General features: G+C 38.5%; 1 protein-coding gene across 1 annotated transcript; it reads left to right on the top strand.

The window, feature by feature from the left end:
- Positions 1-5,449: 5,449 nt before the first annotated feature.
- On the top strand, positions 5,450-11,103 carry LOC137133303 (FAST kinase domain-containing protein 5, mitochondrial). The gene is made up of 2 exons (XM_067516789.1): positions 5,450-5,579; positions 6,479-11,103. The coding sequence occupies exon 2, from the start codon at positions 6,483-6,485 to the stop codon at positions 8,919-8,921; it is 2,439 nt and encodes an 812-aa protein (XP_067372890.1). The 5' UTR covers positions 5,450-5,579; positions 6,479-6,482; the 3' UTR covers positions 8,922-11,103.
- Positions 11,104-13,068: the final 1,965 nt, after the last annotated feature.

Below are 13,068 nucleotides of genomic sequence, written 5' to 3'. Positions count from 1 at the left end.
TCCAGATTCAGTTGCTTCATTGAGAAACCCCGTAGTAAACCTTTCAGTTGATGGAGACATGATCATGCCACTTGGATTAGTTTATATTCTCAAAATAGTGCTGAAAGTGCCTAAACTGCAGTAGATTATATAAAACTACCTGCACTGTAAGCACTTTGACACTACAGTGACAGTTTAGAATTGTTTAACTCCATACTATGGTCTTTTCCAGAGAAGATACAGATTATACACAGGCCCTGCAAGTGAACACAAAAAAAGACAGTGTCAGAAAACGGGATTCAGGACTCCAAAGCTTGTCATTCTCAACTAAATATATATGACGTTTTTTAAGAAACATGAGTGAACAACATACTCTAGAAAAAGTGGACACATTATGAAAAATGCTGTTCATAGGTTTGCAAAGGCCAGGGGATCTGTTTATTCTCTTTGACTGACTCCACATCCTTGAGGAAAAAACAAAACAAAACCAAAACAAGAAGCAGCTCTACATCCCCCTATTTGACAGACCTAAACTAGGAAATTTCAGGAATTCAACAAGACTAGTAAGTAACAAACCTTATTGCAGATTATCTATTAATAAGGTTGATCAATCACTTTAAAACAATGACTTTCAACCATAATATTGGTATTTTTGACTTACATCGTAGCCACCAGCAAGAAGGTTAAGTTTACATTTGCCTGATAGCTTAGGAAATTAACTTAAACATTTGATGTACTTTGAAAAGGAAGTTAAAGTTAAATAAAAAAATAAAAAAATAAAAAAAACCTAAAAGTCATCGGTTTTGATTGCATAAGGTTAAACCATGTGAATCCTTTCTCATTGAACGTACACAGTCTGTTAGGTTTCCCCTGGAAAACGTTTATAATTTGTATTGTATTTTAAAAATCATTTTAAAGATCCTGTGACCCTGGTTGGCATTTCACTAGATCAATATGAACACTGCACTGGCCCAGTGGTCTTTAGACTGATTTACCAACTTCCTGCACAAAGCCTGACGATGAATTGTCAAATAACCCGCACAATTGTCCATTATTTTTGTAATTATTAATGACAATACAGGTGCATTAACCAGAAAACAGGGGAGACGGTAACACGTCGAATTGCCCCGATTAATGGCCGAAGTTTAATTGGCAACCCGAGTTTGATCCCGTCGATCAAAGCGACGCTTGCGCTCCGATCACATTGCAGTACCCCTCCCCCACGTACTAACATGGCGCCCAGGTGTCAGCATTTTGAGCGATTTGTGAACGCTCTCGACCAAAACAACACAAATGTAACTTAATTGGCGGAGCTCAAATGTCTGCACAATCAGGATCGAATGAACCACGCGCACGGGGCGTATGACAGGGGCTTCTACCAACTTCGTAGAGAAGCCTACACACACCGCGCTAGCAGCCTCCCATGGGCTTCATCAAAACAGTACGATGCACGCATGTGCTAGCAAAACAGGCTAGCGCGTGTGTTAACCTGCGAGTGCGTCTCGCATTCAGACTGTCGGATAAAACTGTGATTCACCAACTATATTAAAAGCCATATTAAAACAACGACTAGTAAATAGCTTAAAGTAATCAGTCAGAGAGCAGAATAACGTTAATGTTAGACAGTTGGCCAACACTCCCGTCAACTTCACAGCAATATCTTCGCTTATCTTAGCTCACTTAGCTGCGTTAGTTTAGCCTACTAATAGCTACACGCCAGCAGGTTACTATCATCTTTATTGTTTTTACAGTTACATATAAACACCCATACTTAAACATGTACTATAGTCAGTAAGCTAATGTCAATAATGTAACTTAACAACAGCTATTTATCGGTGTGCTAGCGTTAGCGGCTAACTCAGCAGCTTGCGAAATAGCAAAGGCGCGCGGCCTGCTGCAACCCCATGTGCTGCTGCTTTGTTCTGGAGCCACTTTCAAGTCTACAACACTGCACAGAAATTGAGCGAAAACTTCAAATACTATCAACATGTGGCCGAAAACAAGAGCATATGTGCACACATTTTGCAGCTGTTATTAAAGGGTGCAACGCATTTTTTTTTTTAATGAGTGCGCCTCACTTCCGAGGTAGTGACTTTAGGTGCAGCAGCAACACATGCTTTTCAAATCTCCCTCATTCTCCAACCGTGGAGGAGAGGTTGCCATGCGCCCATTACAGTAGTGTTTTCAAACGCGGAAACTAGCGATTAAAACGTTTTTCCCAAATGTAAACGCTCAAATGTGGCTCCGGTGTTGCACACGGCGCAGAGCATTTCACTTTCCCGATGTTTACCGCATCTCTCGACAAAGCTAACAACAGGTTTCTTGCCAAGAACATGCGTGTAATAAGACACTAGCTTCTAAAAATCCACCATCTTTCACTCACTTGTTCAGACTTACCGTTTACTCACACTGTTTCAGTTATAGCTGCAAAACTGAGTAAAGAAAAAAAAAAGACTTAAGAAATGGAATAACAGCTACCACGTATAATCCAAAAAACACAACCATGTGCTATTATTATGATCTGGTAAGAGTTGGGGATTCGTAGTAAAATTGCGAAAGTGGCGCGAGTAGACTCTAGATTTAACCATGTGGTGAATGAAAGGCGGCTCCCAGCCAGCGTAGCTAAACCCCATCTCCTTCATTAGCATAAATCAACTACTTCCTCTCCAAGTGCCACTCTCAAATTTCACCTTTTCATTTAGTTTTGTAATAAACGGACAGCACTACTGAAATACGCAAATCCCCCAATTATTTGTGATTTCTTTCAAGACATGTAATACATAAAACTAAAACAAGGACACAGGTAACATAAATGCGAAAAAGCCCTAAAAACAATCTAACTATAAGAATAAAACTTTAAACATTAATTTATGGCACATATCTGATATGTTTATTTCTGTTTTCTGCATAAAACTTAGACTATAATTTTTTCCACGGATTATTTCTTAATGCATAGTAGCTGCACAATTTTTAAAGGTTTTTATAAAACAAAATGTTAGAAACAATTCATCAAATAATGCATTTACTGTTGAATGCATTATTAAAAGTTAATATTTTATAAGTTGAGTGCTGCACAGTTTTACAAATTAAGCAAAAATTGTTGGGTTGATATTTAAAATTTTAAACTGTAGTGTTTTGAGATGAAAAAACCCTGACAAAAAAACTAATTTCTGTGTAATTAGCTACCAACAATTGGAATTATTTTTTTATGTGATTTTGGGGACAATTAGGTTATTGACAAAAAGACAAAAAACAAAAACAACAACAAAAAGAAAACAACCACTGTACTTACAAAATAATTAAAATGTAAATATATGTATTCCTTTCACAGATGTGTGGCCACAGACACACAAGGTCAGGTGAAAAATATTGAATGATTTCTTTTAAACAAAAGTAGATTTAAAAAGTTTTTGATTGTCTAATTGCTGATTAATGCTGTAGTCTACACAACTTAACACAGTTCAGTCAAACAAAATCAAAAAGCTGCTCCAGGTTTACTGTGGCATGTTTTTGTGTTGCATTAAAAATACAACTCTAAGACCACATTTAGAAAAATGGAACAAACATGTAGCTGTGTCAGAATCAGTGTCATATGTTATTTTACTCAAAATCTCAATTATGTTAGTAGAAATACTCTGATGTTTTAGCGATACTTTCAAATGTTTAAAATTCCCAGAACTGACGCCATTTGGTTTATAGTGTGTGTTACTAAGGTTCCTCTCACTGAAAGAGCATGAGCATTAGTTGGCTGCCTTGGAGCAGAAATGCAGGGGGTTGTCTTTCTTATGACCATAGGTCAGCGTTGTCCACCTTTCACCCCTAGATTCAGTCATGTGTGAAGTCACACAATAGAAGCACAGAATTTTAAATTTTCCCTATTGCTCTGACAGATGTGGTGTTAAAAAGTTTAGTACAATTTAAATGTATAAGTTTTTTCTGTTTCTATTAATATATATTAATTAAAAAGGACTTGCAAAAGAAAATAAAGAGTAAATCCAAATGGATGTAATAATAAACAATTGTTTATAAAAAGTAAGATGGTGCTAACATCAACAATGGCTCTATTCAAGTGTCCTGTTTAGTCATGACAGTGGCAGTGAGTCAGTGTGAATAATACCAGGACCCTGCAAATAAAAACAGGTAAATGAAACATTTCCCAGGATTAATTTTATGACTTGCATCTGTGTTTTGAGGCACTTGGTAATTAATCTCAGATAAAGATTTATTGATAACTGATTTAATTGTTAATAAGTAAGGCACACATTTGAATTTTAAGTATCATAATAAAAAACAAACATCCATTGACAAAAAGAATAACAGACTTTCTAAAAAATTAAAACACAAATATGAACAAGAAAAAAAATGCTTTTTAAAATAACTAAAATATGCACCAAAGTAGTTCAAAAAACGTTTTACAGTTGGTTGAAAGGGGGTTCTTCAACTGAAATGTTCAAAGATCATTCAGTTTCAGATAACAAAAATAGAAAATAAATAAGAAAATTATAAGGGCCAGCCTTTTATTTCTAAAGTTTTTTTTATGTCCGAAGATTGAATCGTGTCAACTTAGACTTCTTTCTTCTTGGTTAGAAGCGTTTCACTACTTACCTCAGCAGGTTCTTCAGTCTGAAAAAAGTGGCTGGGGAACCCAGTTATATCCTCCAGCCTTTGTTCCACCCTGGCCTGAGTAGCTCGTTAAATTGGGAGGTGGGAACAGGGTGGAGTCATCCAGATGTAACGATTACGACTAGAACCCCTAAATCCCTAAGATGGTGGTCGTTAGTTGTGTCCTTCTTGGTGAATGTGTGAATCTTTTATGTGTTTACTCGCAGAAAAAAATTATTTAATTACTAACGTTGGTAATTAGGAAGGACACGAAATATTATCATATACATTTTATTTTCGTATAAATGTACATTTTTATAAAGTTTTAATAACAAACAAAAACCCCCCTCATCTCAATATTAGGCCTATATTTGAATTTTTCATATATGATTAAATAGAAAGTCTTGAAACTTAAGATTTGTAATGACAATTCTCAATTTACTTTTTAAAATGAATACAAATTTTAAAAATCAGGGAAAGAAATAAGCAAACAAAGAAAGTTTTAAATTAGTCTTTTTTAAGATAAAAGCTAAGCAAAAAAAAAAAAAAAAAAAAAAGAAAAGAAAAAAAAGACACTATGCATGAAATTACAACGTAACTAGTAGCAGATTTTATTTTCGCGTTTCGTTTTGAAGAACTTTCTAGGACCCTACCCCGCTGCCGTAGGTCACATTGTCACAATGGTCGCAAAAACCCTACCATAATAAAACGACAACAAAAGTCTGATACAAATTTTTACAGGAATCTCTTACATATTTAAACAAAAAATGTGACAACAGGTATTTCGACAATTCTGCAAAACAGACTACGATGCTTTAGCCCGTTTTTAGTATGTTGTTATTTTTACATCTTGTTAAACTGTATACATATTTTAATTTGAAAGTTTAAATACTAGTGTTCCGGCTTAGCATGCCCTCCTCTATCTTCACATGGTGTTTCCGTGTTCACGCTGAATTTGCTAAGAATGACTGGATCGTGTCGACGCTAGAGAGATAAAGGTGAGTGAAACAGATTGGTTAATGTTATAAGACAATAAATTATTTTCGGGTACTTACATTAGCGTCTGAATTGTACTGTTACCTCATTTTGGAAACCACAGTCCGATACCAAATGTGTGTGTCCCCTGGACAGACACACTACTCATAATCATAATCACTCGGAATCTTACAAATTGGAGCATTTTAGAGCATGAGGAACATGTGAGGTTGCTTTAAGCGTTAGCTCGTAAGGTCTTAGACCGATCAGGCAAAAGGGCAACACAGTGTCACCATTGCATGTCCTTATCTGTGCCACCCAGTTTATTTCAACGTTGTATTGCATGTAGGTAACACTATTACGCTCAGTTGGCAGTTTACCTAACTAAAACAATTACAGTTTAAAAACACCTGTACTGGAAAACATCTTCTATTCATTAAGGTGTTAAAATCTATGCTTTGCTGAGGGGTGCAGTTTTAACTGTATTATGATTGTGGTGCAGTACAATTCAACAGCAGCACAGATATGTATCAACATGGCTCTTTATATCTGTTGCATCAGTCATGTATTATAACCACACAAGTGAAGCAGCAAGTCAAAGACGGGTTTTGGACTTAATGCGTCCTGCAAAGAAGCATGTACAAAGTACAATTGTGCATTATAAAGAGACACTTTTTTTTTTTTTTTTAATTGTTGTTGCCATGCAATGTCTGTCCTTCACCCCAGTAAAAAGAGCAGTACCATTATCTTTTGGCATCCCTAGCCTTTGACGTAAACTTGCTTGTGATAAAAGGGTAACTCAGTCTCAAAGACCCAATATATAACCTAGCCTGGAGCATTAGGAATTTCATGTTTACTTGACCCATCAGTTTTTTTTTGTATAGCTACATAGCCATTTTTTTTGCCTTGTCTTTATTGTCAGATTGATGGCTGCCTGTGTGCTATGCCAACGGGTACCCAGGCTACGCTACCTCCATGGATTAGTCAAGGATTTTACCCAGGCTCCACCCCGCTATGGAAAACCAGTGGATGATACCAATGGGCAGGATGGAGAGAAAGGGGCAGTCCAACACCAGGATGCCACTCTCCAAGGAGGCTACAGGCTTTATTACAGCCCAACTTCATATGGTGACTCTGCGCGAAACTCTTCAGCCTCTTGGAGCAAAATTGAAAATGAGGATGAACATTTTTCGTCAACCCTTACACCGACCTTTTGGCAACAGAGCAACCGCTATAGTGTCAGTTGCTCACGGCACCTTTCCAGCTCAAGAAACACACTTGTTGACTTGGCTTTCAACAAAAAGTCTGAACCTGATATGCCAATAATGTCAGCGTACAACAGAACACACATACCACCAGACATCAAAGTAAATGCACGTGCCTTCCTCAAATGCAGGCCCGAGTATGACTCTATGACTCTTGACCTGACCCAGCGGCCTCACCCAATTAAATGGGATGAGGGCAGGTTATTGCTACAAAAAGTAAGTATTTTAAAGGGCAGCATCAAACCAACTGATGTTTCTAAGTTTCTTGTCGAACTAAGCTGTTTGCACCCAGACAAGATGTCATTAGTAAGAAGTGACCAACGCTTTATCATGCTCCTCAGATATTCTGTGGAGCACCTCCGCCACTTTACTGATCTTCAGCTGCTGGAAGTGCTGCAGTCATTTGTGTGGCTGGATATGCCCTCAGGTCATACTGTACTCGGGCTGTATGAGGCAGAGCTTAGCCGCCGAGCCAAACATATGAGTTTACACCAGTTGCTCCTCGCTGCTGACCTGTGGCGTTGTATTGGGAGGCAGGTGCCCCTGTTCTTACAGCATCTATATGACTCAGTCCATCAATGCCTGGGACAGATGGGTGTTCCTGAGCTGGTCCAACTGTTGTATATAATGGGGGAAGGTAGACAGTGCCCAAAAGACCTGATCCACCCTGTAGAACAGCTTCTCATGCGCCATTTAAAGCAACTACACCCTGAGGAGGTTGGGATTGTATGCTTGGGTCTCTTTAAATCCCAAACGTCACTACCTGTGACTGCTGTGACTCATATTGTGGATAAGGCCCACTCATTTTTGAAAGAGATGAGTGACTTTGCCATGGTGAATGTAATGAAATTCCTGCGTTTCAGCTATCTGTATCACAGAGAGTGGATGGAGGCCATGGCATGGGAAGTTCCTCAACGAGCCCACAGGATGGGTGTCCAGGGGCTTATGCATGTGGCACTGGCCTGTTCAGCACTGCATTACCGCAATGATAACATCCTTATTGCTGTTGCTGATAAACTGCCCTCGCTGGTGCCCCACTGCAGGACTAAGGACTCATGCAAGCTACTGTGGGCTTTTGGCACATTAGGGTTTTTACCACTTCAGAATTCAAGTTTCTATCCGAGCCTTACAGAAGCCCTGCGGCAGAAGAAAGCTGAATTCCTACGATACCCAGAGCATCTGCTTACTGGTCTTCTAGGCTTGGCCTTTGTCTCTCACTTCCCAGAGGACCTAATTGCATTAGCCTTGAGCCCTGCCTTTGTCAACTTATCATTGAAATCCACACAACTGGAACTGAAAAAAGACTTGGTTACTTTAGATGGAGCTGTAAACCTGGAGTTGCCTCAATGGACCGGCCCACGACTAAGTCGTGAACTGAGGGAGGAGGTGTCTGATATGTTGTGGAAGTTTGCTCAATCAGATGTATGCCACAAACCAGAGGTGCAGGAGGCAGAATCTGCCTTGCAAAATCTGCTTGGAGGAGAGGAGTTTGTTTGTAAGAGAATGATTCTGCCCCACACTCGCTCCATCGACCTGGAAGTACATTTTGACCACACTGGGAAGGCCATTCCTGTGAACCCAGCACCCTACAAAACCGCATTATCTCCTGAGAGTGGTTCATCCAAATTTACTTCAACCCAGGGTTGGGGGAAATTAAACATAGGTGTAACTATAACAGAAGACCTTCTAGCACAGCTAATAAATACCAAAAACACCACACAACCTTTAACCCCACTTTCTACAGTTAATCCTAAATCTCTTCATAGAGTAGAACCCGATGAAGGTGGGAGGTGGTCATTTGACACAGGGCTAAACTTGACAAGTGACATTATAGAAAGTCTTACCAAACCTGGTAGCAAATCCTCAGATGCACAGAATTCTAAAGGCATAGTAAAACTAGCTATACAGGTAACCCAACGGAATCACTACTGCTGCCATTCCCAGCAGTTGTTGGGCCTTCATGCTATGAAGAGAAGACATTTAAACATGGCAGGATATAGAGTTGTAGAGCTTAGCCATCAGGAGTGGTTTCCTTTAGTGAGGAAAAGCATGGCTGAGAAGCTGGCATACCTGCACTGCAAAATTTACAATAGTCTGTAATGATTCTCTGACTTCCAAAAGCAAAAAGGAAATTCCAGGGTAGTCAGACTGCCATGCAAATGCTATGTATCCATTATTATTAGAATTGCGGGGCGGCTGGAGCGGTGGGGTACACCCTGGACAGATAGCCAGTCTATCTTATACATACACAGGCAGACAATCATTCCCACGAACATTCCTAAAGAAATCCTGTATGTTCAGGGTCGCCACAGGGGATTGTTAGTCCGCAAGTTAATTGGGCAGTTTTTACGACAGATGCCCTTCCTAGCACAACCATCCCGAGTTTCTATCGGACTTGGGATCGGCACTGTGCAGCTAAGGGTGGGCTGTAGGGGGTTTGGTGTCCTGCCCAGGGACACTTTGATATGTGGTTGGGAAGAGCGGGACATGAACCTCCAACCGCACGGTCAGTTTTTACAGTATAGTTTGTAGATGTGATGCAAATAAAAAAGGATTGAGCTCATTTCTACTCTGAACAGTGTTATTATTTCATGGCATAGAATACACTTAAAATGTTATTTCTCAATAAAATAAAACGATAGTTATAGTGCAGCTTCTCTGCTTGACACTGACCTTGGCTGTCACACAGCTCAGACAGACTTACCTGCTTTATCAAAGATTTATTTATTTTTTTGTTTGTTTTTGCAGGCTTGATTGGGAAAACTGCCTCGGGCAATAGCTTTTGTCCATAATGCAAGTATCGTTTTGTAGTCTCACTGTTTCTGAAACTCATTTCTTTCCATGTTAAAGCTAAACTGGCAACTGGATAGAAAAAAAAAACAACAAGATGCACTTTCTCAATTGTGTGAGAGTAACATAAAAACAATAGCTAAAAGCAGCAGTAGAAATTATTTTTTCTTTTGCTTTTCACTATCCGTAGTAGTAGCTTAACATTTAAACTATACCCTTTATAGCAGAATGATTATGCCATTTAAAGATGTATATATTTTTTTTGGTTTGGACAAATTGACTAAATTTTTCATTACTATATTATGTGTTAATATAACTGCAATTCTGAAATGACCATAATATTGTGTAAACGTGTCTGAAAGGATGTAAAATTCTCCCCCAAAGTTTGATGTCAAATAGAACATCATGGCCTCGGGTAGTGTCATTTTTCATGACAACAGCTAATGCCGAGTGCATAAAATATATGGCAGAAACACTTCTACCAAAACTGTCTGAGCATAACAAGTGACTGACTGGTCACAGCCCCACTGACTCTGGGAAATGAATCCTTTCACACTGGGATAGATTTGAGGTTCCCAGACTCAACCATGTTTGACTGCTCTGCCCTGTTATAAGATGTCTTTGATCCAAAGGTCATCTGCTTGTCTCATTCTGTCACTACAGCAGGATTAGGGATGTTCACAGATGCTGCTGTCCATCTTTTTATCTATATTTCTTGAGGTAGAAATAAAGTAAGACTTTTGCATTAACACTATTTTGTTAAAATGTTACACATGTAGTCTAAACAGCGCTAGAATAACAACAGTTGTTTGACTGACAAATCAGTTTGCAATTCAAAGAGCTCTCAAGGCCATGTCAAGATTTTTGGGTTTAAATTTTCTGACATGGTTTGCATATGCAATACAATTTGACAGGTCATGGTCTGACTTACCTCCCACTGTGAAATGAAAGGATTCGTCTGGTAAACTTCAGACCACAATAGGATAGAGTTGAAATTAAATCAAGACTCCTGAAAATGCCCGGGTACTAAAGACTTTAGGCTTTTATAGGTTCATTTATAATTAATTTGCGTGGGTATATGGCATTAATAGAGTGTGATTGTAATGGGTATTTATAATGTAGAATATTTAAAAAATATCCAAGTAAATATCAACGTAAAACTAAAATATGACAAACACAGAGGAGTTAACAGGTGTGTTGTATTGCCCTAAAATGTTTCTCCTTTCCCTCCCTAGGCCTCTTTTTCTTTGTGACCCAGAAATTAATGTTAGTGCTTGTCATGCCAGCTGGTCCAGTATTGCAGGAGACAAAAGCAGCTTCAAGGTCTGCTACTAAGAAACATTCTCCAAAGAAAAGTCAAGAAAATTCTATAGAGAACATTTTTTCAATCGTACATACTTACACTGGACAGCCTAGATATGTAAAAAAAGTGAAAATCCGTTCATCAGCTCAGATCAACTCTTATTAAAGATAAATATCTACAGAGTAACCATTAAAGATAGCATATAGTGTGACTTATAAATGCTTATTTGTGTTTCATGTCTCTTTTTTTATGCCAAAAGGGGTAAAATTAAAATACAGGTTTAGTTGGAATGGCTAATGGAAAGTGAAATTTAAAAGAAGTAAAATGGTTAAATTTGATGTCTGCTTGTTTTTATTTAATCATTAAATGATTATGTTTGTCAGTAATCTGCAGGTTACTTTCTCATGAATAAATTCATGGATAAAATGTTCACAATCGTTGACAAAAGTTGGTCAAATCTTCCAAAGAACAAGTTGACAAGAAAAACAGCAAATATTCATATATGATGAGGCAAAACCCAATCCTGCCCAGCTACCAGACGAGTCATTGGAATTTTTTAAGAGTCAAGATTTATGTAAGGACAATTTTATCTGTAATGCACTCCGGCTTTTGATGATATCAAAAAACCAATCATCCCAGTTCTTTTCACTGCTGTCTGCTTCTTTCAATTACTTTTCTTTCACTTCGTTTAAGGATTCGTCTAGATGGGAGTGAAGCTGTACAAAGGGAGGAAAGGAAATGAGCAGTACAGGAGACAAAGTCAGTCAGTACTACATCTGTCAGCATGCGTGGGAGCACTTGATGATCCCCTAGGAGGAGCTGGAGGAAGCTGCAGGGAAAAGTGTAGTTTAAGATGCTTGGTATCAGCTCCCTGACCAGGATGAATGAGAAAAGAATGGACAGAGGGATGCTGTACTATGCTCAACATCTGCCAGCAGAGGGCTCTTTCCATCTAAGAAAATGTGACCATGAGCATGACTCCTTGCTATTTTTGTAGAAAACTGTTGGATGTCTTTTATTAATATATACGCAGTAAGTAAATGCAATGATAAACTAACAACAGCATGACATATGACTAATTACCATCATAATTTGCAACAAACGTGACTACAATTTATTTAAGGCAAAGTACATTTCATATATACACCCTATTTTCTACACCGTTTTGAAAAACTATAAAAACAGTTGCATTGGGACACTTTTAAGTCTGTGTCATCCATGCAGCTTTTCACTCATTTAAGGGGTGGGAAGCATAATTGAATTTCTTATTTAGTGACCATTTTCTCTGAATCTGAATGGAGTTCGTTGGATAGCAAAGTAAATCCCCATATACTGAGAAACATTACCTCTCACACAATCGGTGCGAGAGGTAATGTTCTGTCGGCTCCATAATGTTTTCAGGTTGAAGCTAACAAGAGCAAACGTGTTCAGAGAATAGGGATTGCCTGCTACAGCGCGCTGGTTTATTAGAGTGTGTGGAATAATGGGAATGATTATCGACTTAGATTGCATCATTATGCTGTTATTATATTGCATTCTGAGTAATTTAGCAAGCAAAGCGCTAAACGTTTGATTCATCTCACTGATGACAAGACGTTTATTCAGTTATTAAATTGCTATAAACAAAAGTAAGTAAAGAGAGAATAATCATTAGGCTTAGCCACTTTTTTTCAAATGTGGCCAGTATTTCACCAGTTAATGGAGGAGGCTCTGGTAGAGTGAATGCTCTCTCAGTAATCCCTGTCTTATTTGCATTTCAATTCTTCTCCTTTTCTCAGCCTGGAAGCTAATCCAGCAAAGTCTGAATGTGGCCTAAGCTTGCATCAACATTTCTTAAGTTATGTGGAGATCCTACTGTCTGACTGCCATGATTCTTGAATTTAGTTCATTGTGTGAAACGGAAAATAACCTGATGTCACATATTCTTTTAAGCATTGATGCAACACCACTGCTACTACTTCTCACAGAGAAATTCACTTGATAGGCTTTGGGGACTTGGATCCCTACACTCACAAGTGAGAGAAACAGGTGCAGATCAACCAGATATATGCAAATGATTCCCTGACATGATCCCCATCACAATTTTGCAGCACGATGGCATTAACTGCTGCTTGTGTCCTGAAGGCATCTGTATCACTCCCTTACAGCTTCTGA

This window comes from Channa argus, chromosome 9 (assembly GCF_033026475.1).
Source record: "Channa argus isolate prfri chromosome 9, Channa argus male v1.0, whole genome shotgun sequence".
NCBI lineage: Eukaryota > Metazoa > Chordata > Actinopteri > Anabantiformes > Channidae > Channa > Channa argus.
This window is presented reverse-complemented; position numbering and strand designations above follow the sequence as displayed.